This window comes from Carcharhinus amblyrhynchos, chromosome 16 (assembly GCF_965287045.1).
Source record: "Carcharhinus amblyrhynchos chromosome 16, sCarAmb.v2.hapA, whole genome shotgun sequence".
Taxonomy (NCBI): domain Eukaryota; kingdom Metazoa; phylum Chordata; class Chondrichthyes; order Carcharhiniformes; family Carcharhinidae; genus Carcharhinus; species Carcharhinus amblyrhynchos.
Genome location: NC_137339.1, coordinates 68,803,492 through 68,831,109, shown reverse-complemented (window position 1 = coordinate 68,831,109; position 27,618 = coordinate 68,803,492). Strand labels below are relative to the sequence as shown.

General features: G+C 45.4%; 1 protein-coding gene across 1 annotated transcript in view; it reads right to left on the bottom strand.

Annotated features, from left to right (window-relative positions):
- LOC145353718 (myelin-associated glycoprotein-like) overlaps positions 1-27,618 on the bottom strand; it is a 45,781-nt gene extending 18,163 nt beyond the window's left edge. Inside the window, exons 1-4 of the mRNA XM_080204486.1 lie at positions 27,579-27,618; positions 20,888-21,253; positions 17,135-17,497; positions 212-493 (exon numbers count right to left, since the gene is read on the bottom strand). Coding sequence (XP_080060612.1) covers positions 212-493; positions 17,135-17,497; positions 20,888-21,253; positions 27,579-27,618 — 1,051 coding nt within the window. The remainder of the gene's footprint in view (positions 1-211; positions 494-17,134; positions 17,498-20,887; positions 21,254-27,578) is intronic.

The following is a 27,618-nucleotide window of genomic DNA, read 5'->3' as shown; positions in this document are numbered from 1 at the left end:
TTAGAGGGTCAGTACTGAGGGAGTGTCGCTCTGTCAGAGGGTCAGTATTGAGGGACTGCCGCACTGCCAGAGGGTCAGTACTGAGGGAGTGTCTCACTGTCAAAGAATCACTACTGAGGGAGTGCCCCATGTTGCAGTGTGAGATTGTGTACACGTGCCTAATACTGTATACTCCTTTGTGTGTGTGATGTTGAAGTCTGTGTACACTCACATTGCACAGTGATGGTGATGGACCCCTCCACTGCTCCGTGTTCATTCTCTGCCACACACTGATAGTCTCCGCTGTCCCTGGATGTAACGTGAGGAATCACCAACCACAGCTCATTGTTGGATCTTGTTCTGTTCACTGTGACATTAAGATGTCTCCAGGTCAGGTTAGAAGCTGGGAAGCTCTCGACAGAGCAGATTATCACTGTCGAATTCCCCTCAGTTATACTGATCGATGAAGAGTTAATCATACCAGGAAAAGTCATTGAGAGATTCTGAGGTGCATCTAAAAATAAATAAACATCAGTTAAATTGCAGTGACTGTAAAGCACTGTGAGAGGCTCTGAGAATGAGAAAGTTGATATATCAATGTACTTTACTGCACCACAAAGCACAAATTCCAGACACACATTTCAGTTCAGTACTGAGGGAGTGCCGCACTGTCAGAGGGTCAGTACTGAGGGAGTGCCGCACTGTCAGAGGGTCAGTACTGGGGAGTGCCGCACTGTCAGAGGGGCCAATACAAGGGAGTACCACTCTGTCAGACGGTCAGTACTGAGGGAGTGCTGCACTGTCAGCGGGTCAGTGCTGAGGGAGTGCCGCACTGTCAGAGAGTCAATGCTGAGGAAGTGCCGCACTATCAGAGGGTCAGTACTGAGGGAGTGCCGCAATGTCAGAGGGTCAGTGCTGAGGCAGTGCCGCACTGTCAGAGGGTCAGTGCTGAGGGAGTGCCGCACTGTCAGAGGGTCAGTGCTGAGGGAGTGCCGCACTGTCAGAGGGTCAGTACTGAGGGAATGCCACACTCACTGTCAGAGGGTCAGTACTGAGGGCGTGCCACACTGTCAGAGGGCCAGTACTGAGGGAGTGCCGCACTGTCAGAGGGTCCAATACAAGGGAGTACCGCTTTGTCAGAGGGTCAGTACTGAGGGCGTGCCACACTGTCAGAGGGTCAGTACTAAGGGAGTGCCGCACTGTCAGATGGTCCAATACAAGGGAGTACCACTCTGTTAGAGGGTCAGTACTGAGGGAGTGCTGCAGTGTTGGATGTTCACTGTTAGGGGAGTTTTAGATTGTCTCAGGAATTGTCTCTTTTCTCATCTTTGTGCTTCTTATTTGAATTTTTCATGATCTTCACTAACAGATACTCCTTGTGGCAATACTGTGCTAAATGTTACCTTCAACTGAAATTAATTTAACTCCATACATTCAGATTTAGCACAAGGTTCTCCGTAGACCTGTCATAGAAACTAGAGGCAGGAGTAGGCCATTCAGCCCTTTGAGACTGCACCGCCATTCATGTTGATCGTGGCTGATCATCTAATTCAATCTCCTGATCCCCCCCCCCCTTTCCCCCATATCGCTCGATCCCTTTAGCCCCAAGAATATATCTCATTTCTTCTTGAAATCACACAACGTTTTCTGCTCAGCTACATTGTGTGGGAGTGAATTCCACACATTCACCACCCTCTGGGTGAAGAAATTTCTCCTCCCCTCAGTCCTAAAAGGTTTACCCCTTATCCTCAAACTCTGACCCCTAGTTCTGGACTCCCCCCACCATTGGGAACATTCTTTCTGAATCTACCCTGTCTAACCCTGTTAGAATTTTATAAGTTTCTGTGAGATCCCCTCTCACTCTTCTAAACTCCAGTGAATATAATCCTAACCGACTTAGTCTGTCCTCATATGACAGACCTGCCATCCCAGGAATCAGCCTGTTCTCCCTCCATAGCTAGGACATCCTTCCTCAGATAATCAGAGTAAAACTGCACACAATACTCCACTATCCCTCGCCTTGCACTGATATATTGTAATTTTATGTTGCTGATGATCTGTCTTGTAAATGTTTCATGTTGCATATTTATACTTCATCTCCCTCAAGTCTGTGATTCCCAGGGGTGCTTTATTTACAGTAAAAAGTGTCACAACACCAGGGTAAAATCCAACAGGTTTATTTGGTAGCACAAACTTTCAGAGCACTGCTCCTTCATCAGGTGAGTGGAAGATTGGGTTCACAAACAGGCCATAGATAGACATAGACTCAATTTACAAGATAATGGTTGGACTACAAGTCTTAATAGATGCAAGTCTTAACAGGAAATCAAGTCTTTACAGGTGCGGACAATGTGAGTGGAGAGAGGGTTAAGTACAGGTTAAAGGGGTGGAAATTATCTCCAGCCAGCACAGTTAGTGGGGGTTACAGGTAGGGTGACATGAACCCAAGGTCCCAACTGAGGCCACCTTCATGTGTGCGGAACTTTGCTGTCAGTATCTGCTTGGCAATTCTGCGTTGTCGTATGTCTTGAAGGCCACCTCGGAGAACACTTACCCAAAGATCAGAGGCTGAATGCTCTTGACCGCTGAAGTGTCCCCCGACCAGGAAGGGAACACCCCCTCCTGGTGATTATCGAGTGCAGTCCATTTATCCATTCTGATAGTGTCTGCATGATCTCGCCAAACTCATGCTACCAAATAAAGTTGTTGGACTTTAACCTGATGTTGTGAGACTACTTACTATGCCTACCCCAGTCCAATACCGGCAACTCCACATCATGCACTATTTACACTATCCCACATCCTCTTTCTGACACATGTTAAACCTTGGCCCTCTGCTTTCTCAGATTCACATGACACAAGGAGTTCACTCCTGCGAAAATTTAACAAGAAGAAAAGGACAATATTTGTCCTCACTGCAGTCCTGTGGAATCTTGCTGTGCAGAATGGAAACTATTGCGCCAGGTGTAGAATGAATTAAGACAATATAACTATAAAACATAGGAGCAGAATTGGGCCATTCTGCCCATCAAGTCTGCTCCATCATGCAGTCATTCTATCTGTACTTACAGGGCACAGTCAGTACAAGGATCCGCTCTGATGAAACAGATGGGTATCTCACTCTACAGATGAGATTGTGTCCGTGGTGTTTGGGTGATGGGATCAGGGTCAGAGCAGAAGTATAGGTCAGAGTGACACCATGCTGAGTTACAGTGTTTGAGACTGATCCAGGTATGTCAGTGGGAGTATCCCAGGTTAAGACAGGTGCTGTTCCATTGCACGTTGTGTTGAAGGTGCAGCTTATGTTCACACGCTTTCCTGCAATAATTTCAGCAGAAAATATCGTGGGCTTATCTGTGAAATCTAACACACAGAGAATGGATTCTTTTAGATAAATATAACATGAAGCATCAGTTCAAATAGAAATCACAGTCCCACAGGAGAAAACACTGTTACAAGGAGGAAATCAGAATTCAGTTTATGCAACCAATGAAGAACATTTTTTTCTTCAAAATTATTGGACTGTCTGTCTCTCAGCTTAATATACTTTTGCTCCAAGACCATTGACCTAATAATCGCAGGTGAGGGAGAAAGGGTAGTTTATAAGACTATTAAACAGGATGAGAGCGATCGATGGGTTTGGATAACCTGATCATGTCGATGGATGTAGTCAGTACATTTAATCATTGAAATTAAAGTGAGTATCTGGATGGGTACATAAGGAGGGAGGGAGTAGGGAGGGGATAGAGGGATATGGACTGAGTAAGGGCAGAAGGTTTTTATTTAGTTTATTTTGGTCATCATGATCGGCACAGGCTTGGAGGGTGGAATGGCCTGTTCCTGTGCAGTATGTTTCTTTGTTCTTTATTAAAGGTTGTTTTCCAACTGAACTGGAAGCTATCAGCAGGTTATTAATAATCAGACACTGGGTTATAATAAGCTGTGCTTTGTGTTAATATGGAAATGTCACAGTTTGTGTTACTTCCCATTGAGAGTTGAATGTGAATAAATTGTTTTGTGTTAATATTGTTGAACAAAGTAAAACATTTCCAAAATGAATTGGGGGCAAAGTATTTGGCGATATTTCCCATCAGCCTCTGTGAAGAACCAAACTGTCCTGAAGAGAGATTCTGTTCTGGAACTTTCTCTCTTTCTACAATAAACCTGCTGACTTGCCTGAACTGAGCAACTAAAACAAACATCACCAGCAAAAAGAACCGATACAGCGCAGGAAAACCAGAGACGCTGGAGTTTACATTCATGTTGGAGACATGGCACAGTAGAACTGAAATCAGGTGACACACACTGCTCCAGCAAAGTACAAACCTTTTCCTTTCAGAAAGATTGACTGCATGGAGTTTCCCATTCTGTCAGAAAGCCAAAGAAAGATTGGCATATTTCTGGGCAGGTTCAGAGCCCATGGTTTGAACAAAGAGCTCAGAACATTCTTGGGAAGTGGGATTTTAAGGGAAGGTTTATAAGGTGGTATAGCCTGTGACTACAGTAAACCCATCTCCTGACCAATGTCTCAATGTTTGAACACAGCACAAGTGCGATCCTGAGAACAGCAGTGCTGCAGTCAGAGGGTGAAGAAAGCAGCAGAGTGTTTGAAGCAGCTATCCCCAATCAGGAACTGACCACTGATTGGATGCATAAGGTTTCTGTAACAGATCTGACCATTGAAATGCTGGATAATTATTGAAGCATTTACAAGTTGGGAGTACAGATACAAAGCAGGTTTGTTCTTCTCATCTTATTCCTTTCAATTCAGTTTCTTTGTCAGTTTGATCAGTAACCATCTCCATCTCACTTTAATTGTTATACATCTGTACATGTTTGAAATCAATAATCACAGGTACAAATAAATTCACCTCAATCGACAAACCAGCCTTTTGAATGAGTCAACAATTTGCTCTGTTGTGACTAGGAACAAATTATCAGTTTGAAAACAAGAAAGGATTCCAAGAAGTAAATGTCGCAGTCTGTGTTATTTCCCATTGAGTATTGAATGTGAATTGTTGAGTAATTATAACACAGCACTTACCTGAAACGTGAAGCCGTGTTGCTGGGTAATAGTTATGGCTGTGACCATTGTCAAATTCTATTCTGAAAAAATAAGGTCCAGCATCTTCCCGTGTGACGTTGTTTATAATGAGGGAACAGTCACCATCTTTCAGGTCTCCAGACAGCTGGGTCCGATGGCGGAACCGCGGCAACTCGTGCTTGTGATCCTTGGAGTGAAAGGCTAGAGGAGCCCAGGAAATCTGTTTCTCAGTATTAAACCAGACACCACCTCGCCGCTGGTTTGCCAAATGTGATGGATAACTGTAATGACATGGAATCTGTACACATGAACCTTCCTGCGCTGTCACCTCTCGTGGAGTGTCACCTTTCCACTCTTGTGACAGTCCAACTGGGGAGAGAAATATCAATATTTAACACTGGATGGATTGTAGATCCACTAGACTCGATATCCACCCCCTCCGTCACTGGTGCACAATGGCTGCAGTGTGGACCATCTACAGGACACACAAGGAACCCCTCCAACGTTTTACAATGGATGGAAAAGAATCCTGGACACAGGAGTGGACAAATTCATTCTACATTGGCTCATGGTCCTCAGGACACTGTTTAATGAAGCCAGTCTCCACCCAACCCAATGTCTACAAGACGCACCAATGGAGACACATTCTGCACTGATTTACAAGGCAAGACAATGGATTAGGAGCTCCCAGAACTCCCACTATCATAACCATCATGAATCACCGATTAGCCTCACCTTCCAGTTTGCTCTTCAACACAGCTGATTTTTTTAGTCCAGTATTCTATGTCCTTTTTGTGATGTGGTGACGTGAACTGTGTACAATTCTCTAAGTGTGGTCTTACCAAGGAGTGATACAGGTTTAGCATCACTTGCCTACTTTTCAATTCTATCCCTGCAGAAATCAATTCTAGTGTTTGATTTGTTGCTACAGCTTTTGCCAACCTGTGCTGTAAGTTTTAGTGATTGATGTGATTGTATCTGAGATTTCTTTATTCCTCTACTCACCCTCGTTCTGACAGCCAGACTGACCTAGACATGGAGTTTAGGAATTCCAAGTCCTCACACTTGTTGGGAGTTTCACATTTCTGTGGTGCAGGAACATGTGGCACATACACAGTTTGACTTTTTTGTAATTTTTCAGACCAAAAGCAGGACCAGTGCATGGGTGCAAAAAAAGGCAAGAAAACTCAGGTCACATGACCCAGGAGCGAGAAGGATCCTAACAGGGATAGGGGGCTACGGAAGGGTAGACAAAAGAGGAGTCCCAGACAGAGCAGGGTTAGGGTAGTGTCCCAAAGTGGAGTCAAGCCGAGCACAGGAAGAGCGGACAGGGAAAGGTTCCAAAAGAGCGCTCCCAAATAGGAGACTGAGACAGCAGACAGGGAGAGGTCCTAATCACAGATAAAGAGGAGCAGAGAGCCAGAGGCTACAAAGTTACAAAGCCAATGCTCAGAGTGGACCACGCAGACTCAAATCCTTCTCCTTGCTTGTTCCAGAAACCAAGTTCAAATTCTGATTGAATCCAATTCATGGTCCCCGCAAGAGAGACAAACAAGATCCAAGCAGACAGGATAAGGCATTGCACCCCATCTTGGGCTTGATCCAACGATGTTTAATCTTAGCCAAATGTCAAAGGGCTGCCGTTGGCAGAGTTTAAATGGTGAAGGCTCAGGAGAAGCCAAATCAAAACCTAAAAATTATTGGTCCCATTCTGACACTGATCAAAACTCTGGGGGGGTCTGGTTAACTTTCATAACAAGCTAGACTTGCACATTCCAAGCAAAACACATTTATTTCATTTATTCTTTTCTAGGATGGCAAACAGGAACATTTTCTTCCACTCTAAATTTCCCTTGATTTGAGTGGTTTGCTTGAACTTTTAAGGAGTTTGTTTAAGAGCCAACCACATTACTGTGAGTCAGGAGTCACATGGAGAACAGACTGGATAAGGATGGAAGATTTCCTTCCCTAAAGGACAATAGTGAACTTGATGGTTTTTTCCATTAATCGATCATGGTCAACATTACTCAGACTAACTTTCATTACTTTATATAAAGCAAACAGTTTTCCATTTATCCAGCCTTTCACTTTCTCTCCAGTAATTTTCTCTCTCTCTCATCCAATAAGTTGATTCTTCAGAGGACCAATCGGAAAGTCATGGACCCTAATTTGAGAAACAATGGAATAAAAACATCTTCGGATCCTCAATGTCTAAGGAATCGCTTTGGATCCTCATTATCGAAAGAATCTCTTTGGATCCTCATTGTCTAAGGGATTACTAGTGATCCAATACTGTTGTATTGTTGATTCTGATGCAGCATTGGAGACTGACTCGTCCCCAAGTTCAGTGCTGACCCTGTGAAACACTGTGAAACATACGAACAAAGTGCTTCCAGCCTGAGATCTGTGTGTGGTAGAGGTGTGGTAGTGTTGGGTTCATGACTTTAACAAATGGTCTCACTATTTTTGTCAAAAATAAACGAGGCCCCACACGAGATGCTGACACCAAAACCCTCTAGTTCCGTGTTCTTTTCAAACATCCATGACTTCAGCAGGAACCTGAAAGTTGCTGAGTCAGAACTTAAATAAATGAATCGTGGAATTGGATAAAGATGAGGCCATTCAGGCCATCATGTCTGTGCTGGCACTTTGACAAATTTATCCAAATATTATAAATTCCCCCCAACATCGTTCCTTCCCCCAAAACCAGACAAACATTTTCCCATCAAACATTTATCCAATTTCCACTGTTGAAAATTCCAATCCGCTTCCTCCGTTATACCTGGTGTTGTCGGGGTCAACTCTGCTGTCAGTCGGCGAGTCAGTGTGTATCAGTGAGCACAGGGGTGATGGGTGAATGGGACTGGGTGTGAGTTTGTACACTGGGTCACTGCTGAATTGCTTCCCAATCAGAGCTCAATAAGAATCATCTTTTACAAAGACTATTAACCATAAATCTGTCCAAGCTGACGATGATATTACCTTGAAGAAGTGACAGGAGGAAGTAAGATTTCCCGATCATTGCCCACTCCCAGATATTTCACCAGCTTCTCACTCTCAAGCTCTGAAAGAGAAAGGAGTTAATGAGACCTCACCTCTTGTCCAACAGCTCTCAAGAGATCAGAACTGCTTCCAGACAATGTCTTCACAAAATAATTGGATTCTGTGTGGTATGATAGGTGCTCTGCAGAAAGACACAAAGCTTTCAGAAAGAGAAACAATGAAGGACTTGCATTTCCATAGCGCCTTTCACCACGTCAGGACATCCCAAAGCTCATGTCTCTGCGCTTCCCTCATCCCTTGAACCAGAAATATGTTCTGTACGACAGATTTGAGCCTCACAGCCAGATCTCAATAACCAGTAGGAATCTTTCAAAGGCATCAATCATTGGAATCTGTTTTTATAAAGTCACAACATCAACAAAGGACAATGTTGGTCGTGGAAGTGAATTCCAGTCGTTCCGTTACTTACCCGGGACCTGTCCGTCTGCTCGCCTGGGGAGTAACTGCTGACCCGCTCAGCTTGGGCTGAATGTCCTCTTCCCACGTTGCTCCCTCTGTGTGTTTAATTAGAAAGGGTTGATGTGTGACTGAGTCCAAATGGGGGTGGGGACAATATGAGACAAAAGTTGTTATTTTGAGATGCTGACAGACTGTTAACCCTTTGTGTCCTGTCCCTGTGATCATATTTCTGCTCAGACGGACACTTACTGACAAGGATTTTCTGGAGCAGTTCCAAGAATTTTGCACCCTCCCTCCTCTTAAGCAGAAAGATTTGGGTTTAAACACAACTTCCAGAGATTTAAGCCCCATTAGACAGTTCAACACTCCTCATTCACTACAGAAGTAACATGGCACTGTCAAAGCATCAGTACTGAATGCCACAAGGTCAGTGCTGAGGGAGTGCCGCACTGTCAGAGGGTCAGTGCTGAGGGAGTGCCGCACTGTCAGAGGGTCAGTACTGAGGGAGTGCCGCACTGTCAGAGGGTCAGTACTGAGGGGGTCCCGCACTGTCAGAGGGTCAGTACTGAGGGAGTGATGGATTGTAAGAGGGTCAGTGCTGAGGGAGTGCTGCACTGTCTGAGGCTCAGAACTGAGGGAGTGCTGCACTGTCAGAGGGTCAGTGCAGAGGGAGTGCCGCACTGTCAGAGGGTCAATACTGAGGGAGTGCCGCACTGTCAGAGGGTCAATACTGAGGGAGTGCCACACTGTCAGAGGGTCAGTACTGAGGGAGTGATGGATTGTAAGAGGATCATTGCTGTGGGAGTGCCGCACTGTAAGAGGGTCAGTGCAGAGGGAGTGCCGCACTGTCAGAGGGTCAATACTGAGGGAGTGCCGCACTGTCAGAGGGTCAGTACTGAGGGAGTGATGGATTGTAAGAGGGTCAGTACTGAGGGAGTGCCGCACTGTCAGAGGGTCAGTACTGAGGGAGTGATGGATTGTAAGAGGGTCAGTACTGAGGGAGTGCCGCACTGTCAGAGGGTCAGTACTGAGGGAGTGATGGATTGTAAGCGGGTTAGTATTGAGGGGGTCCCGCACTGTCAGAGGGTCAGTACTGAGGGAGTGATGGATTGTAAGAGGGTCAGTGCTGAGGGAGTGCTGCACTCTCAGAGGGTCAGTATTGAGGGGGTCCCGCACTGTCAGAGGGTCAGTACTGAGGGAGTGATGGATTGTAAGAGGGTCAGTGCTGAGGGAGTGCTGCACTGTCTGAGGCTCATAACTGAGGGAGTGCTGCACTGTCAGAGGGTCAGTGCTGAGGGAGTGCTGCACTGTTAGAGGGTCAATATTGAGGGAGTGCTGCACTGTCAGAGGGTCAGTAATGAGAGAGCGCCGTACTGTTAGAGAGTCAATACTGAAGGAGTGCTGCATTTTCGGAGGGTCAGTTCTGAGGGTGTGCCACACTGTCTGTAGGTCAGCACTGAGTGAGCGCCGTACTGTCAGCGGGTCAGTATTGAGGAAGTGCTGCACTGTCAGAGGGCCAGTATTGAGAGAGTGCCGCACTGTCACAGAGTCATTTCTGAGAGAGTGATGCATTGTCAGAGGGTCAGTATTGAGGGAGTGCTGCATTGTCAGAGGGTCAGTATTGAGGGAGTGCTGCACTGTCAGAGGGCCAGTACTGAGGGAGTGCTGCACTGTCAGAGGGTCAGTATTGAGGGTGTGCTGCACTTTCAGAGAGCCAGAACTGAGGGAGTGCCGCACTGTCAGAGGGTCAGTACTGAGGGAGTGCCGCACTGTCAGAGGGTCAGTACTGAGTGAGTGCCGCAGTGGCAGACGGTCAGTACTGAGGGAATGCCGCACTGTCAGAGAGTCTGTTATGATAATCTGTTATGCACCAGATGCCAGTGTATCAGTAACAATACGTCCAAGTAGAATATCTCCTTTTGTATTTGTGGCAGCACCACCACTGTCAGGAGGGTATAACAACAACGTGACATGTTTACATGGGAAATTTCTATTGTAACAGTGGACACAGGAATTCATATTGATGAAGAAAATGTGACAACAGAAAGGAACAAATCTGAGCCAGAAATTTGCTTCAAAATAGAAAATTTAATTTGTAAATATCTACAGAACAGCCTGAGCAATTGAATCACTTGTGTTAATGAATGTAATATTGTTCATAACCCAAATGCTTCTTACAATCTAACCCAGCGTGGAAAAGATGCAACATTCAGAAAGCACATTCTGAACTGATTACTGAGCTGAGCAACGTCACATTTCTGTTCATTACTATTCAACCATGTTGGCTGCACACAGTGAGACAATGCCTTGGTTATGATGTGTCCACACAGCAGGACTGGGGAGCAGCAGGAATAAGGAAAAGTTTCAGCTTGCTGAGGAGAAGAAGGAGACTCTCTGGTTCCAGGTTTCTCTCTGTTCATTAAGAAGCACACATGACGATGTTCCATTGCTCTCTGTCTGCTGATGACACTGTGCTTGTAAGTTGCTGTTTATGCTGATGGGAAGAATAAGCTTTTCAGAAATAGAGAGACTGAGGTTATGCTGAACACTTCTAAAGCTCTGGTTAGGCCACAACGAGAGTATTGTATTCAGATCTGGTCCCCACACTTTGAGAAGGATGGGAGGAACCTTGAGAGGGTGCGGAGAGAGATTTACCAAAATGGCTCCAGGGATGAGGGATTTTAGCTCTGAGGTTCGGGTTGGAGAAGCTGACCATTTGTGTTTGGGCTGAATGTCCTCTTCCTGTGCTGCTCCTTCTGTGTGTTTAATTAGAAAGGGTTGATGTATCAAAATGGGGAAGTTGGATCAAAGTGAGAAAACCGCATGTTGACTTGTCATTTCAGTGAACCCTGAGGCTTTTCAAAAATAGGACATAACAAGAACAGGAGATGACCATTCAGCTCCTCAAGCCTTTTCCACCATTCAATACTATCACATCTGATCTGATTGTGTCCTTAACTCCAGCTTTATCGATCCCACCAATCTCCTTCATCCCCCTGAAAACTTGATTCCCTAAACACTGAAGACTCTAACTCCACTGCTCTCTGGGGGAATGAATTCTACAGAATAACAACTGTCCAAGAGAAGGAATTCCTCCTCATCTCCGTCTGTGATGGGAGACCTCTCATTCAGAATCTGTGTTCCTCTTGTTCTAATATTTACCATCATAGGAAACACCCTCTCAATCCCATCCTGTCAAGTTTCCCGGAGGATCTTGTATGTTTTGATACAATCACCTCTTATTCTTCTAATCTACATTGGATATGGGCCCAAATGTGCTCAACCTTTCGACACAAGACTAACCCCCTTCGTCACCTTCATTGAGAGGGTGCGGAGAGAGATTTACCAGAATGGGTCGAGGGATGAGGGGATTTTAGCTCTGAGGTTAGGGTTGGAGAAGCCGGGGTTAGTCCCATTGAGAGGTAAGAGATTGAGGGGAGATTTGATCGAGGTGTACAGGATGGTGACAGGTTTAGGTAAGGCAGACGATGAAAAGGTATTGCTGGTACCTGATGGTACAAGGACTGGGGGAGGCGGGCACAGAATTAATGTTTTTATGTGGTGGGGGTGATGTGAGGAAGATCTGTTTAACCCAGTGAGTGGTAATGACCTGGAACCCGCTGCGTACAAGGGGGGATCGAAGCAGAGACGATGATTGATTTCAAAACGAAATTGGATGGAGACTTGAGGAGAATAAACTTGCAGCGATACGGGGTTAGAGCGAAGGGAATGGGACTGACTGGATTGATCTGTAGAGGGATAGTATGGACTGGACAGGCTGAATGGCCTCCTCCACACCCAGAATGATTCTTTCACTATAAAATGATTCTAACCAGGACCCCGAATGTTTTCATTGCAACTTAACCCAACAGTGTACGTTATTTGTCTTCACTGAGACGAGGTTGTTACTGTAAGAAGCTTTAAACAATCTGTCCACTTCCTTTCACTGTTTGTCGCTCCCAGGCACAAACCCCAGCGATAGTGATAATGACACCCACAGTAAATATCACAGCTCGTATTCCCAGGATCAGGATCACATTCAGAATCTCTCCTCCATTGTCTAGAAAACACACAGAAAGAAATCGTCACGTACTCTCTGCTTTCAATCTCTTACTCTGGCCAAACAATAAGCTTCATATCACTGCCAGGCTTGCTGTAATATTGATCCATGGACCAGGAATGTTTTCATTGAAAACACTCTGAGTGGACAGCCTGAACTTTCACCTCAGAGTGGATCAATGGTGAGAGTGGATCGTTGCCCTGTTTGACGCGGTCTCCAATGTTTCTCTCCATTGCTGTGTGCAGGATTGTGTGGGAGAAAAAACCGGAACCATTAGCCACAGGGTGGGAACTTATCTCAGATACATACGTGTGCAAATCGGGCAGGATCGTGATTGAGTTTCCCGCAGAAAATACCCGTCCCGCTTAATACACAGTTCCTGTCTGTGACCACAGAGTGCGGAGAGTGTGGCACCCACTCACACGGGGAGTGGGGAGAATGTGGGACTCACTCTAATGGGGAGTGCCGCACTGTCAGAGGGTCAGTGCTGAGGGAGGGCCGCACTGTCAGAGGGTCAGTGCTGAGGGAGGGCCGCACTGTCAGAGGGTCAGTGCTGAGGGAGGGCCGCACTGTCAGAGGGTCAGTGCTGAGGGAGGGCCGCACTGTCAGAGGGTCAGTGCTGAGGGAGGGCCGCACTGTCAGAGGGTCAGTACTGAGGGAGTGTTTCTCTGGAGAAGGGGCAGATTGATGGAGCACCATAGGGGTGGAGGTGAAGCCTTTCATATCATATGTTCAAGTCAATTCCCATCTACTTTCTCAGCTAAATGATCTCCTAGTAGTATTCAAATCAGATTTCTCATTGGCTAGTTTTTATCAGTTGAACTCCTTCTCACCAGATTGTTGTTATAAAATGTAAATTGTTTCAGCTATTGTAGAATGAATTATATCTGTACTTACATTGCACAGTTAGTACAAGGATCCGCTCCGATGTAACAGATGGATATCTCATTCTACAGGTCAGATTGTGTCCGTGGTGTTTGAGTGATGGGATCAGGGTCAGAACAGAAGTATAGGTCAGAGTGACACCAAGCTGAGTTACAGTGTTTGAGATTGATCCAGGTATGTCAGTGGGAGTGTCCCAGGTTAAGACAGGTGCTGTTCCATTGCACGTTGTGTTGAAGGTGCAGATTATGTTCACGCGCTTTCCTGCAATAATTTCAGCAGGGAATATTGTGGGTTTATCTGTGAAATCTAACACACAGCGAATGGATCCTTTTAGATAAATATAACATGAAGCATCAGTTCAAATAGAAATCACAGTCCCACAAGAGAAAGCATTGTTACAGGGAGGAAATCTGAACTGTAAGATTACAATCATCATTAAAGAATGTCCTATTTTTAGAGTTGCTGAAACTCTGTCAGGCAGCTTACTCTCCTTTCACTCAGCCACCCTTGATTTGACCAGACTGGGTGGGGGTGGAGGAAGAGCTCACAGCTCAGGGAGAACAGGTTCATCACTTTGTCCAAAACCTGCCAAATTTAAATTAAATCCTGTTTGTGATAGGACAGAAACAATTTGAAACTTCTCTGAACCAACAGCTAAAACGGAATAAATATTCTATTGGGTTAGTAACATTTTCTTTGTTTCTCTCTGAGTCGCAAAAACCCAGCTTGCAGGTGCAGCAGGTGGTCAGGAAGGCGAATGGGATGCTGGCCTTCATCGCGAGGGGGATTGAATATCAAAGTAGGGAGGTCTTGCTGTGGCTGTATAGGGCATTGGTGAGGCCGCAGCTGGAGTACTGTGTGCAGTTTTGGGCGCCGTACTTACGCAAGGATATTTTGGCCTTGGAGGGAGTGCAGAGGAGGTTTACTAGGCTGATACCGGAGTTGAGGGGGTTGAGCTATGAGGAGAGGCTGAATAAATTAGGCTTGTACTCATTAGAGTTTAGAAGAATGAGGGGAGATCTCATTGAGACATATATGATGATGAATGGGATGGATAGGATAGAGGTGGAGAGACTCTTCCCGCTCAGAAAGGACAGTAGGACTAGGGGGCACAGCCCCAAGATAAAGGGGGGATGGTTTAGAATGGAGTTGAGGAAGAACTTCTTCACTCAAAGGGTGGTGAATCTCTGGAATTCTCTGCCCGTTGAAGTGGTGGAGGCTACCTCGCTAAATATTTTTAAGACGCGGGTTGATGGGTTTTTGATAAGAGAGGGGATTAAGGGTTATGGGGAGAGGGCGGGAATGTGGAACTGAGCCACGACAGATCAGCCATGATCTTATTGAATGGCGGGGCAGGCTCGAAGGGCTAGATGGCCTACTCCTGCTCCTATTTCTTATGTTCTTATGTTCTCTACACAGTTGCTGCCAGCTCTGCTGGGTTTTCCAGCATTTTCTGATTTTATTTCACATATGCGGCATCTGCAGTAATTTATTTTTACTGGAATCAGAAAGACCATAAAAATAGCAGCAGAAGGAGGCCATTCGGCCCCTCGAGCCTGCTCCACCAATAGGATCACGGCTGATCTGACATTCCTCACATCCACTTTCCTGTCCTTTCTCCGTAACTCTTGATTCCTTGACTGATGAAAAAAATCTATCTATATCAGTTTTAAATTCAGACAAAGAGTTTACCCCCACAGTTCTCTGTGGCAGTGAGTTCCAATGACTCACAACCCTCCGAGAGAAGAAACATCCTCATCTCAATCCTAAATTGGTGCCCCTATATTCTGAGACTCCACCCTGTGATCCTAGACTCTGCCGTGAGGTGAAATATCCTCTCAACATTTACCCTGTAAAACACCTTAAGAATCCTAAATGTTTCAATGAGATTGCCTCTCATTCTTCTAAATTCCAATGAATAGACTCCCAACCCTGTTTAACCTTTCCTCATAAGACAATCCCTCCATACCAGGGATCATCCCCATGAACCTTCTCCAAACCGCCTCCAATGAAATATATCTTGCCTGAAATAAGAGGAGTGGAACTGCTCCCGCTCCTCCAGATGTGGTCTCACCAGTACCTTGCACAGGCACAGCAAGACTTCCTTACTCTTACACTCCAACCCCCCTTGAAATAAAGACCAACATTCCATTACCTTCTTGATTACCTGTTGTACCTGTGTGCTAGCTTTCTGTGTTTTGTGCCCAAGTCCCTTTGTGTCCCAGCTTTCTGCAGTTTTTCCTCTATTTAAATAATGCTCATTTCTTTTGTTCTCCCTTCCAAAATGAACAGCTTCACATTTTCCCACATTATACTCCATTTGCCAACTTTCTGCCAGGTAGTTAATCTATCAACATCTCTTTGTAAATTGTTTGTATCTCTCTTGCTCAGGTTATTAATCAGGTTATTGATCACATTGCTGGCTGTGGAAGCTTGCTGTGCAGAAATTACTCACTAATAAATCCAATCTGGAATTCTGCAGGGTCTCATTTACCATACAGTGTTGAGAATGTGAAATTCAGGAATTAGTTCATTGTTTGTGAATCAGTTTGGGATTCCTGAGGTGGTGACAGGCACTATAGAAATGTGAGTCTTTCTTGTGTTGATATGCCAGCTATTAAACAGGTTGAGAGAGATCAATGGGATTGGATAACCTGCTAACATTGGACACCGTCAGTACATTTAATCATTGATGTTAAAGTGAGTATTAGAGGTTTATTTAGGACAGTACTGGAAGCTCGCAGCAGGTTATTGATAATCAGACAATGTGTTATAATAAGTTGTGTTTTGTGTTAATTTGTAAACGTCACAGCTTGTGCTATTTCCCACTGAGTATTGAATGTGAATTATTGAGTAATTACAACACAGCACTTACCAGAAACATGAAGCCAGGTTGTGGGTTGGTAGATGTAACGGTTCCTGTTGTCAAATTCTACTCTGAAATAATAAGGTCCAGCATCTTCGCGTCTGATGTTGTTTATACTCAGGGAACAGTCGCCATCTTTCAGGTCTCCAGACAGCCGGGTCCGATTGCGGAACCGTGGCATCTCGCCATTGTGATCCTTGGAGTGAGAGGCGATAAATGATGATGACTGTTTCTTATTAAACCAGATTCCGACTCGCGGCTGATTTCCCAGACATGATGGATAACTGTACTGACATGGAATCTGTACACACGAACCTTCCTGCGCTGTCACCTCTCGTGGAGTGTCGACTCTCCACTCCTGTGATGGTTCAGCTGGGGAGAGATGTATCAATATTTAACTCTGGATGGTTTGTGGATGCCCTACACTTGATATCCACCCTCTCCGTCACTGGCACACGGTGGCTGCAGTGTGGACCATCTACAGGACGTAGAAAACTCATGAGTGTTACATCAACAGCACCTCCCTCCCCTGTTACCTCAGTCACCCATAAAGACAATATTTGATTATGGTGTGGAGTTCAATATGTACGGCTTTTAAACAGGATTAGAGAGATGGATGGGATTGGATAACCTGATAACATTGATGGACGCAGTCAGTGCATTTAATCATTGATATTAAAGTGAGTGTTAGAGGTTACTTTAATTTTGAACTGGAAGCTATGACCAGGTTATTGATAATTGGACACTGTGCTATAGTAAGCTGTGTTTTGTGTTAATCTGTAAATATCACAGTTTGAGTATTGACTGAATTATTGAGTAATTATAACACAGCACTTACCAGAAACGCGAAGCCAAGTTACAGGGTGATAACTATAGCTGGGACCATTGTCAAAATCGATTCTGAAATAATAAGGTCCTGTATCTTCCTGTCGGATGTTGGTAATAATCAGGGAACAGTCACCATCTTTCAGGTTTCCAGGCAGCCGGGTCCGATTGCGGAACCGTGGCATCTCGTGCCTGTGATCCTTGGAGTGAAAGGCTATTAACGATCTTCCCTTTTCCTCATTAAACCAGACTCCACCTCGGGAATGGGTTTGCAAACATGATGGATAAGTGTAATGACATGGAATCTGTACACACGAACCTTCCTGTGCAGTCACATTTTGTGGGGTATCACCTTTCCACTCCTGTGATGGTTCAGCTGGGGAGAGAAACATCAATGTTTAACCTTGAATAGTTTAGAGATCCATTAGACACAAAATGTGCGGACAGGAGTGAAGTTGGGGGATAGTCAATACTGAGGAGCTCTGCACGCAATCACTTTGGCAGGATGGATAGAAAAACGGAATATTATTGAAAATGAGAGGGACTGCGGAATGCAGTACAGAGGGATCTGAGTGCCCTTGTACATGAATCACAAACTGTTAGCAATCTCGTACAGCAATTGACAGAACAGTTGAACTTGCGTGCAAAAAGAGGCTATTCGGCCCATCGAGTCTGCACCAAGCCTCAGAAAGAGCATTTTATTCAGGGCCACCATCTCACCTTATTTCTGTAAATCTGCACATTTATTATGGTGAATCCATCTAACCTGCACATCTTTGGACATTAAGGGGAAATCTGGCATTCTTAGGAAGCCTAATGGAATTAAGCCTTTATTACCAGGAAAATGGAATATAAAAGTGGGAATATCTTGTTACAATTATATAGGACATTGGTGAAACCATACCTGGAGTACTGTGCACAGCTTTGGTCTCCTTACTTAGAGAGAAATATACTTCCATTGGAAACAGTTCAGAGAAGGTTCACTAGGCTGGTTTTTACGCTGAGTGGGTTATCTTAAGAGGACAGGTTGAGCAGCTTGAGCAAGTACTCATTAGAGTTTAGAAGAATGAGACATGACCTTATTGAAACATGTAAGATCCTGAGGGGGTTCAAGAGGGTGAACGCTGAGAGGATGTTTCCCTCTCAGGGAGCACAGTTTCAAAGTAAGGGGGATCCCATTGAAGACAAATTTGAGGAGGAATTTCTTCTCTCAGATGGTCATTAGTCTGTGTAATTCTCTCCCCCAGAGAGCGATGGAGGCTGTGGGTCATTGAATAAATTCAAGGCTGAGTTTGACTGAGTTTTGATCAACAAGGGGGTCCAGGGTTATGGGAGGGCAGACAGGAAAATGGGCATTGAGACCACAACCGGATCAGCCATGAATGTTGGCGTAGCGCAAGGCTTTGAACTCCCAAGGCAAAAGTCCTCATTGCTAAATAGGTTCGGACAGGTTCAGGACAGGCCAGGGCCCCTGGATAGCCAACTCCACCTCTGGGGCATTATACAAACCCATCATGCACTGTGAAAAAACACAAACAATGCTGTGCGTTATCGAGGAACATCGGTAAGGAGTAAGAACAGAGCAAAGGAGTGGTCCAAACACCTTAAATTCAGAGAATGACGTGCAGGTTAAAATATGGGCAACAGTGATTTGATGACCTCAGGTTTGCGGAGGGGACAATGGGTGCTGGAATAGTCGATTGTGGAGGTCCTGAAAGCACGTATGAGAGTTTCAGCAACAGATGCCCCAAGGCGGAGTGAAGTTGGCTATGTTCCAGAGGTGGGAGTAGACGGTCTCGGTGATAGCACGGCCATAAGGTCGGAATCTCATCTCAGGATCAAATGGGAAAACAAGGTTGCGACCAGATTGGATTAATATCAGAGAGATTCCAGGGACAGGGATGGAGTCTGTCGCTAGGAAACGGAGTTTGGAACAGGAACTGTAAACAATGGTTTTCATTGGAGGAGGAGGGTGCGGTCACCGTGTGAAAGGCTCAGACAGATGGAGAAGGACGAGGAGAGAAAGTTTCCCTTTGTCCCAGACACACAGAATGTCATCAGTGACTTTGATAAGAACTGTTTCGGTACTGTGACCGGGACAGCAAATTGCTGGAGGATTTCAAACATAGAGTTCCAGGAAAAATGGGAACGGATTCAGGAGATGGAAACACATTCAACAACTTTGGAGATGGGAGAGAGGTTTGGAGACAGGACAGGAGTTTACATGGGTGGAAGAGTCAATGATTGTTATTGTGAAGAGGGTCATCGAAGGCTGATGCGAGAGAGAGAGGGATGACACGCGGAGAGAGAATGAACTGTTAACAATGTCGGCTAACACGGAGACCAGGAGGGGAAGTTGTGCAGTCAGCAGTTTGCTGGGAGTAGGGTTGAGGGAACAGGAGGTGGCTCTCATGGACAAGCTGTGTTCAAACACAAAGGGGGCAATTCTCCCACCTCGCTGCACTGATCTTTTAGTGCAGTGGGCCAGAAGATTCTAGCAGTGCCCGATTTTCGGGCTCCCTGCTGGGGACCCGGACCTGAGTGAATCTCCCAGCGCTGGATTTCCAATGTCGTTAGCTCTGTGCTGGAAATCGGTGTGGAGCTGATTAAATTATGCAGCACCTAATCTGCATGTAATTTAAATACCATTAGCGGACCCGGGACTGAATTCTCTGGGTGCGCTAGCATTCTCTCCCCAGCAACCCCCCACCCCCTCCCCGACCCCTCACCAGGAGTGATTCACTCCAGCAAGGTTTACAGTATCTGCCCAGTTGCGGTGAGCTGGTGACCCAGGCCCGCTGGAGTGAAGAGGGGCAATCGAGGTCCTGCCAGAGCGTTAAGCGCCAGGAGGGGGGCCCTGGGCATTGGAACCTTGGCAGTGCCAGTCTGGCCCTCCTGCCACTGCCCAAGGGGCAAAGTGCTAATGCCCTTGTCACTTTGGCACTGACCATCAGGCATGGGGCAGTGTCAAGCACGCAGAGCGTAATGGATCAGGGTCTGATGGGGGGTCCTCAGGGAGGACGATCGATGGGGCTGGAGATTCCTGCTGCCGCTCTGCAGTTGGGATCAGTGGGAAGGGAGGGAGGCCAATGATCATGGCTGGCATTCCGGGTTGGGGGAGGGAAGCCTCCTGTGGGGGTCCTGACTGTGGGTTGGAGGCAGACAGGCACTGTGCAGGGTTTGGTTGGAGGGGGGGTGGGGGCAGTGGTTGGGACTGCCAAGGTAGAGGAGGGTGAGGTCAAGGCTGCCTGGATACAGGCGGGATACAAGCAATTGGGCCTGAGTGTTTGCATGGTGGGCATTGCAGGATCGCGGAGCTGGTCAGTGACCAGGAGGCCAGCAATCGGGAGGCCCATGGTCGGGAGGCCAGCGGTCAGGAGGCCAGCGATTGGGAAATCAGCAGTCTGGAGGTTAGCAGTGCAAGGCCATACGCTAATCTCGGCACTGATATGCAGCCGGCTCTCCAGCGGGAATACGCCCTGCCCACTGAATGTTAATGTCATTCACGCCACTCTGCACAGAGTGTGGGAGATTCATGTTTAAACTCCCAGTGTAAAAACCACTGTGATTTACTCCAGCTTTCACACAAATTCAACACTTAGAATTCTTTGGGGAAAATCGCTCCCAATAAGTTCATAGATCCAGAGCAGAAATCATTAAAAATAGCACAAGACACGGGCACAAAAAGCAAATCAAAAACTAGGATGTGTTATTTCCCATTGAGTGTGGGCTGTGAACTGTTGAGCAATTATAACACAGCACTTACCAGAAACCTGAAGCCAGGTTACAGGGTAGAAGCTGTATCTATTCTTGTCAGCAAATTCTATTCTGAAATAATAAGGTCCAGTATCTTCCTTTCTGACATTGTTTATAATCAGGGAACAGTCGCCATCTTTCAGGTCTCCAGACAGTCGGGTCCGATCGTGGAATTGTGATGCCTCCTGATTGTGATCCTCAGAGTGAAAGGCGATAGATGATGATGACTGTTCCTTACTATTAAACCAGATTCCGACTCGCGGCTGGTTTGCCAAATATAATGGGTAACTATAATTACATCGAATCTGTACACACGAACCTTCCTGTGCTGTCACCTCACTTGGAGTGTAGCATTTCCACTCCTGTAACAGTCCAACTGGGGAGAGAAATATCAATATTTAACACTGGATCATAGACCCACCAGACTCAATAGTTATCCCCTCTGTCACTGGTGCACAGTGGCTGCATGTGGACCATCTACAGGACACACAAGGAACTCCCCATGGTTTCATAATGGATGGAAGAGAATCCTGGACACAGGAGTGGACCAGTTCACTCTACACTGCCTCATGGTCCTCAGGACCCTGTTTAATGAAGCCAATCTTCCACGCAACACAAAGTCAACAAGACACATCAATGGAGATGTATTTAGTGCTGATTAACAAGGCAGGACAATGGATTAGGAGCCCCCATAGCTCCCACCATTTTCACTATCATGAATCACTCATTAGCCTCACCTGTCTGGATCCTCAAAGTCTCAGACAGTGGTTCCAATTGATTGTAATTTGCCTTTAAGGGATTAGCAGCGTGACATCACTAGTGGGGAAGTGTTTCATGTGATCCAGTCTTAGTTCCACTTTGGCCTGTTAGCAGAACACAGCACACACAGATCTGCTGCAGGTGTCTTCAAGATTTCTATTCATGTACATCTGCCCTCATGTGCCTAGTCGAAATAATTGAACCGACAAAGGGTTAGGGTTTAGGGGAGGCAATGGCCTCATGGTATTTTCATCAGACTATTAACCCAGAAATTCAGCTCATGTTCTGGGGACTCAGACTCAAATCTCCTGACAGCAGATGGTGGAATTTGAATTTGACACAGTGAATCTGGAATTAATAATCAATAGTTGACTATGAAACCATTGTCGATTGTCAAAAAACCCATCTGGTTCACTAATGTCCTTTAGGGAAGGAAATCTGCCATCCTTACCTGGTCTGGCCTACATGTGCCTCCAGAGCCACAGCAATGTGGCTGATTCTCAACTGCCCTTCAAGGGCAACAGGGATGGGCAGTAAATGGTGGCCAGCCAGCAACGCCCATGTCCCACAAATGAATAATAAAAAACATATTTATACAATCCCTAATGAGTGATTGGTGCTTTTATATCATTATTAAAACACAACATGATGTTCGGTGGTGGTCAAACATTCTGGCAGCAAGATTCAGTACAGGTACGACACGGTGAACAGCCTTCAGTCACGCTGCATAACATGAGACCACCCTTTGATCAGACACAACAGTCGCAGTGTTGGGGAATGTTGAAATCACAGCTGCTGACTGTACAGGAAATCTTTCAAGACAGAAATACAGACATGAAGTGATTGACAAACCAAAAGATGACAGTGATGTGCACAATGAGAAGAAGAGAATGGATCGATATTTCACTTTACACACGTATTCTGAAATGGCCCAACAATGAATTGCAGACCGTAATCCATAAAGATCTCTGAAATTAAAATATTCAGAGTGTGTGACAGCTGTACTCAGTGATGTTATCGTCCCAACTGATGATACCACTGGATAAATCAGATAGCAGAGTGGAAGCTGGCCTGATCAATCCTAACTTTTATCTTTTGTTCGATAGGGGGAGGAGGTGACGGAGCAGAGTCACAGGAGTCAGCTGATGAACTTTTAACAAGTGACCTGCGCTGCTCTCTGGGGGAGAGAATTCCACAGACTGATGAGCCTCTGAGAGAAGAAATTCCTGAGGCTATTAGGAGAGAATTTGAGGCTATTAGGAGAGGATTAGGAAGCATAGGTTGGACTAGGAGATTACAGGGACTGGGAACGTCCGAAATGTGGAGTTTTTTCAAGGAGCAGCTACTGCGAGTCCTTGATAGGCATGTCCCTGTCAGGCAAGGAGGAATTGGTAGAGCTAGGGAACCGTGGTGCACTAAAAAAGTTGATTCATTGGTTAAAAAGAAAAAGGAGGCTTATGTTCGGATGAGACTTGAGGGCTCAGGTAGTGCACTAGAAAGCTTTAGATTGGCTAGGAGGGAGTTGAAGAGTTAAAAAGGGCTAAAAGAGGACATGAGAAGACTTTGGCTGATAGGATTAAGGAGAATCCTAAGGCGTTCTATAGGTATGTCAAGAACAGAAGGTTGGTTAGGGCAAGATTAGGGCCAGTTACAGACAGCAGAGGGAAGTTGTGTGTGGAACCAGAAGAGATTGGAGAGGCATTGAACCAATATTTCTCTTCGGTGTTCATGCAGGGGGACTTGAATATAGCTGAGGAGGACACTGGGTTGCAGGGGAGTAAAATAGACAGTATTGCAGTTGATAAGGGGGATGTGCTGGATATTCTTGAGGGTTTGAAAATAGATAAGTCCCCTGGTCCGGACGGGATTTACCCTAGGATTCTCTGGGAGACAAGAGCCTCTGGCTCTGATCTTCAGGTCGTCGTTGGTCTCTGGTATAGTACCGGAAGATTGGAGGATAGCGAATGTTGTCCCATTGTTTAAGAAGGGGAACAGAGACTTCCCCGGGAATTATAGACCGTTGAGTTTTACTTCTGTTGTGGGCAAGGTTTTAGAAAAAATTATTAGGGATAGGATTTATAGTTATTTGGAGAGTAATGAATTGATTGGAAATAGTCAGCATGGTTTTGTAGCGAGTAGGTCATGCCTTACTAACCTTATTGAGTTTTTTGAGAAAGTGACCAAGAGGTGGATGGGGGTAAGGCAGTTGACGTGGTATATATGGATTTTAGTAAGGCGTTTGATAAGGTTCACCATGGTAGGCTTCTGCAGAAAATGCAGATGTATGGGATTGAGGGTAATCTAGGAAATTGGATCAGGAATTGGCTAGCAGATAGGAGACAGAGGGTGGTGGTTGATGGTAAATATTCGTCATGGAGTTCGGTTACGAGTGGTGTGCCTCAGGGATCTGTTTTGGGGCCACTGCTGTTTGTAATTTTTATTAATGATCTGGATGAGGGTATAGTTGGGTGGATTAGTAAATTTGCTGATGACACCAAAGTCGGAGGTGTGGTAGATAGTGAGGAAGGGTGTCATAGTTTGCAGGGAGACTTAAACAGGTTGCAGAGCTGGGCCGAGAGGTGGCGGATGGAGTTTAATGCGGAGAAGTGTGAGGTAATTCACTTTGGTAGGAACAACAGATGTGTCGAGTATAGGGCTAACGGGAGGACTTTGAATAGTGTGGATGAACAGAGGGATCTAGGTGTATGTGTACATAGATCCCTGAAAGTTGGGAATCAAGTAGATAAGGTTGTTAAGAAGGCATACGGTGTCTTGGCATTTATTGGTAGGGGGATTGAATTTAGGAGTCGCAGCGTCATGTTGCAACTGTACACAACTCTGGTGCGGTCGCACTTGGAGTACTGTGTGCAGTTCTGGTCTCCACATTACAGGAAGGATGTGGAGGCTTTGGAGAGGGTGCAGAGGAGGTTTACCAGGATGTTGCCTGGTATGGAGGGGAGGTCCTATGAGGAGAGACTGAGGGATTTGGGGTTGTTTTCGCTAGAAAGAAGGCGGCTAAGAGGGGATCTTATTGAAACATATAAGATGATTAGAGGTTTAGATAGGGTGGATAGTGATAGCCTTTTTCCTCGGATGGAGAAAGCTAGCACGAGGGGGCGTGGCTTTAAATTAAGGGGGGGTAGTTATAGGACGGATATCAGGGGTAGGTTCTTTACCCAGAGAGTGGTGAGGGATTGGAATGCCCTGCCTGCTGCAGTTGTAAAAGCGCCTAGTTTGGGGGCGTTTAAGAGATCCGTAGATAGGTTTATGGATGAAAAGGGATTGGTTTAGGTTAGTGGGTCATTGTTTTTTAACTGGTCGGCGCAACATCGTGGGCCGAAGGGCCTGTTCTGCGCTGTAATGTTCTATGTTCTATGTTCTATGTTCTTCTTCCCCTTCAGTGGGACACCCCTCATTCTGACACCAGCCTCTGAGGAGTTATTTCAGCCTCAGCATCCACTCTGTCAAAACTCTTCACAATTATGTTTCAATTCGATCACCTCTCCCTCTTCTAAACTCCAGTATCGACACAAACTGTTCAAAATGTTTTCATTAGGCAAACCCCTTCAAACCAGGTATCAATCTAGTGAACATTCTCCGAACTGCCTCCAATACCAGAACACCCCTCCCTTAGTGAGGAGACAATAACTACTCCAGATGTGGTCTCAACAATGGCCTGTACAGTTGTAGCAAGACTTCCCTACTTTTATACTCTATCCCCCTTTCAATAAAGACTGATATTTCATTTACCTTCTTAATTCTTTGCTGTTTCAGCATGGTAACATTTTGAGATTCATGTATAGGTTCCCTCTGTGCTGCAGCATTCTGCAATCACTCCATACGTGTATAATATTCTTATTTCAACACTTCCAACCAACGTGGACAGCCTCACATTTTGCCTCCTTATATTCCATCCTACAAATATTTTGCTGACTGACTGAAATGATTTTTATCCCTGTGCAGCTTCTTTGTGTCTTCCTCACAGCTTTTTGTCCTGCCTAGTTCCCTGACGTTCTGTGTCCTGTTAGTTACACAATCTTCTATCCATTTTCATACATCATCCCCAACACTATCAAATTTTATTTTGTACAGGAACCTTTTATGTGGCACTTTACTGAATGCCTTTTGGAAATCCCAATACACCACATCTACTCGTTCCCCTTTCTCCATCTTGCTTGTACATCCTCAAATAATTCTGTTCAACCTTTCAAACATGATATTCCTTTTCATGAGCACATGTCGACTCTGATTTCTGATTAAAATGTGAATACAGAATTGTCAAGTTAACAGTTGGGACAACAAGTTGACATTCAGGTTAGCGGCAAGCAGTCGAGGTGACAAGGATCTTTTCTGAACCAGGGTCCTTTGAAGTCATCCCAGACAAGGGCAAAGAGGCATAACTGAGGATAAATCAGATCTATTCCAGCTCCTCTCCCACTGTACAGCCCAAGTTCATCCAGGACAATGAAACCAGGAATAACATGGAAGAATGACAATCCCACAGATCAGTGTGAACAATTAAAGAAGTTCCAGACACAGTCGCCATGACAAGGTGTGGGCGTACCAACAGATTGCCTCAGTACTTTAGAGACTCAGAGATTCATTGGCTCTGTACACTTGTGTAATGGCAATGAAACATGAACATGATGGCCAGAACTCTCTTGTCCCCTGTCCTTCTGAAAGATCCATGACTTCAGCAAAAACCTGAAGACTTGCTGGTAAGTATCTTAGGTCATTGAATTGTAGGATGATTCAACACCGAAGGAGGCCATTCTGCCTATCATTCTTGTGCTAGCTCTTTGAAAGATCTATATAATTAGTCACCGTTCTCCTCCCTCTCTCTTTCACCATATTCCTGCAAGTTTTTCCCCATTAGGTTTTGATCTAGTTGCCCCTGTTAAAAGTTCCTTTTGAATCTACTTCCTGCGCCCTTTCAGGCAGCGAGTCAGTCGCCTCCTTCTGAGCTGCAAAGTTCAGATTTCCAGTGAAATTTAAACTTTGCAGCAGATCAGAGACAACCATGAGAAATCATATTATTTCACACATTTATACACCAGCTGCTTTATCTTCTGTCTCTATTTCAGTTGTTTTGCACTCTAATGGATGTTTCTAGCACATTGTGAATGGACAGGAAGTGTAACGCTGAGCAACCTGCTTATTCTAGAAGTTTCTGTGTTGTTTACATGGAACATTCTGATTAAAATCAGCAAAATACAGAAAGTTCAGGCCAAGCATAGTATAGACTTCTTCACCAATTTTTACCCCTGATTCTTTACTCAGCCCTTTCACTCGCCAAACTATATCCAACAACAAGCTAAGATTCTCCTCCAGCCCAATGACCATTTCTGTCTCTATAACCTCCTGCAGTCTACACAATCCTCCCTATCTCTGCTGCCTCCTCCACTCGCTACAACCGCCCCATCACTAACATTCTCCAGTCTACACAATCCTCCCTATCTCTGCTGCTTCCTCCAGTCGCTACAACCGCCCCATCACTAACATTCTCCAGTCTACACAATCCTCCCTATCTCTGCTGCTTCCTCCAGCAGCTAAAACCGTCCCCACCATGAACATCCTCCAGGCTACACAACCCTCCCTATCTCTGCTGCTTGCTCCCGTCGCTACAACCCTCCCCATCACTAACATTCTCCAGTCTATACAAACCTTCCTGTCTCTGTAATATCCTCTAGTCTATACAACCCTCCCCATCACTAACATCCTCCAGTCTATACAACCCTCCAACATCTCTGCTGTTCTCCAACTCTGCTGTCAGACAGGGAGTCAGTGTGTAACAGTGAGCAGAGGGGTGATGGGTGAATGGGACAGAGTGTGAGTTTATACATTGGGTCAATTCTGAATTTCTTCCCAATCAGAACTCAATAAGAATGATCTTTTACAAAGACTATTAACCATAAATCTGTCCGAGCTGATGATGATATTACCTTGGAGAAGTGACAGGAGGAAGTAAGATTTCCCGATCAT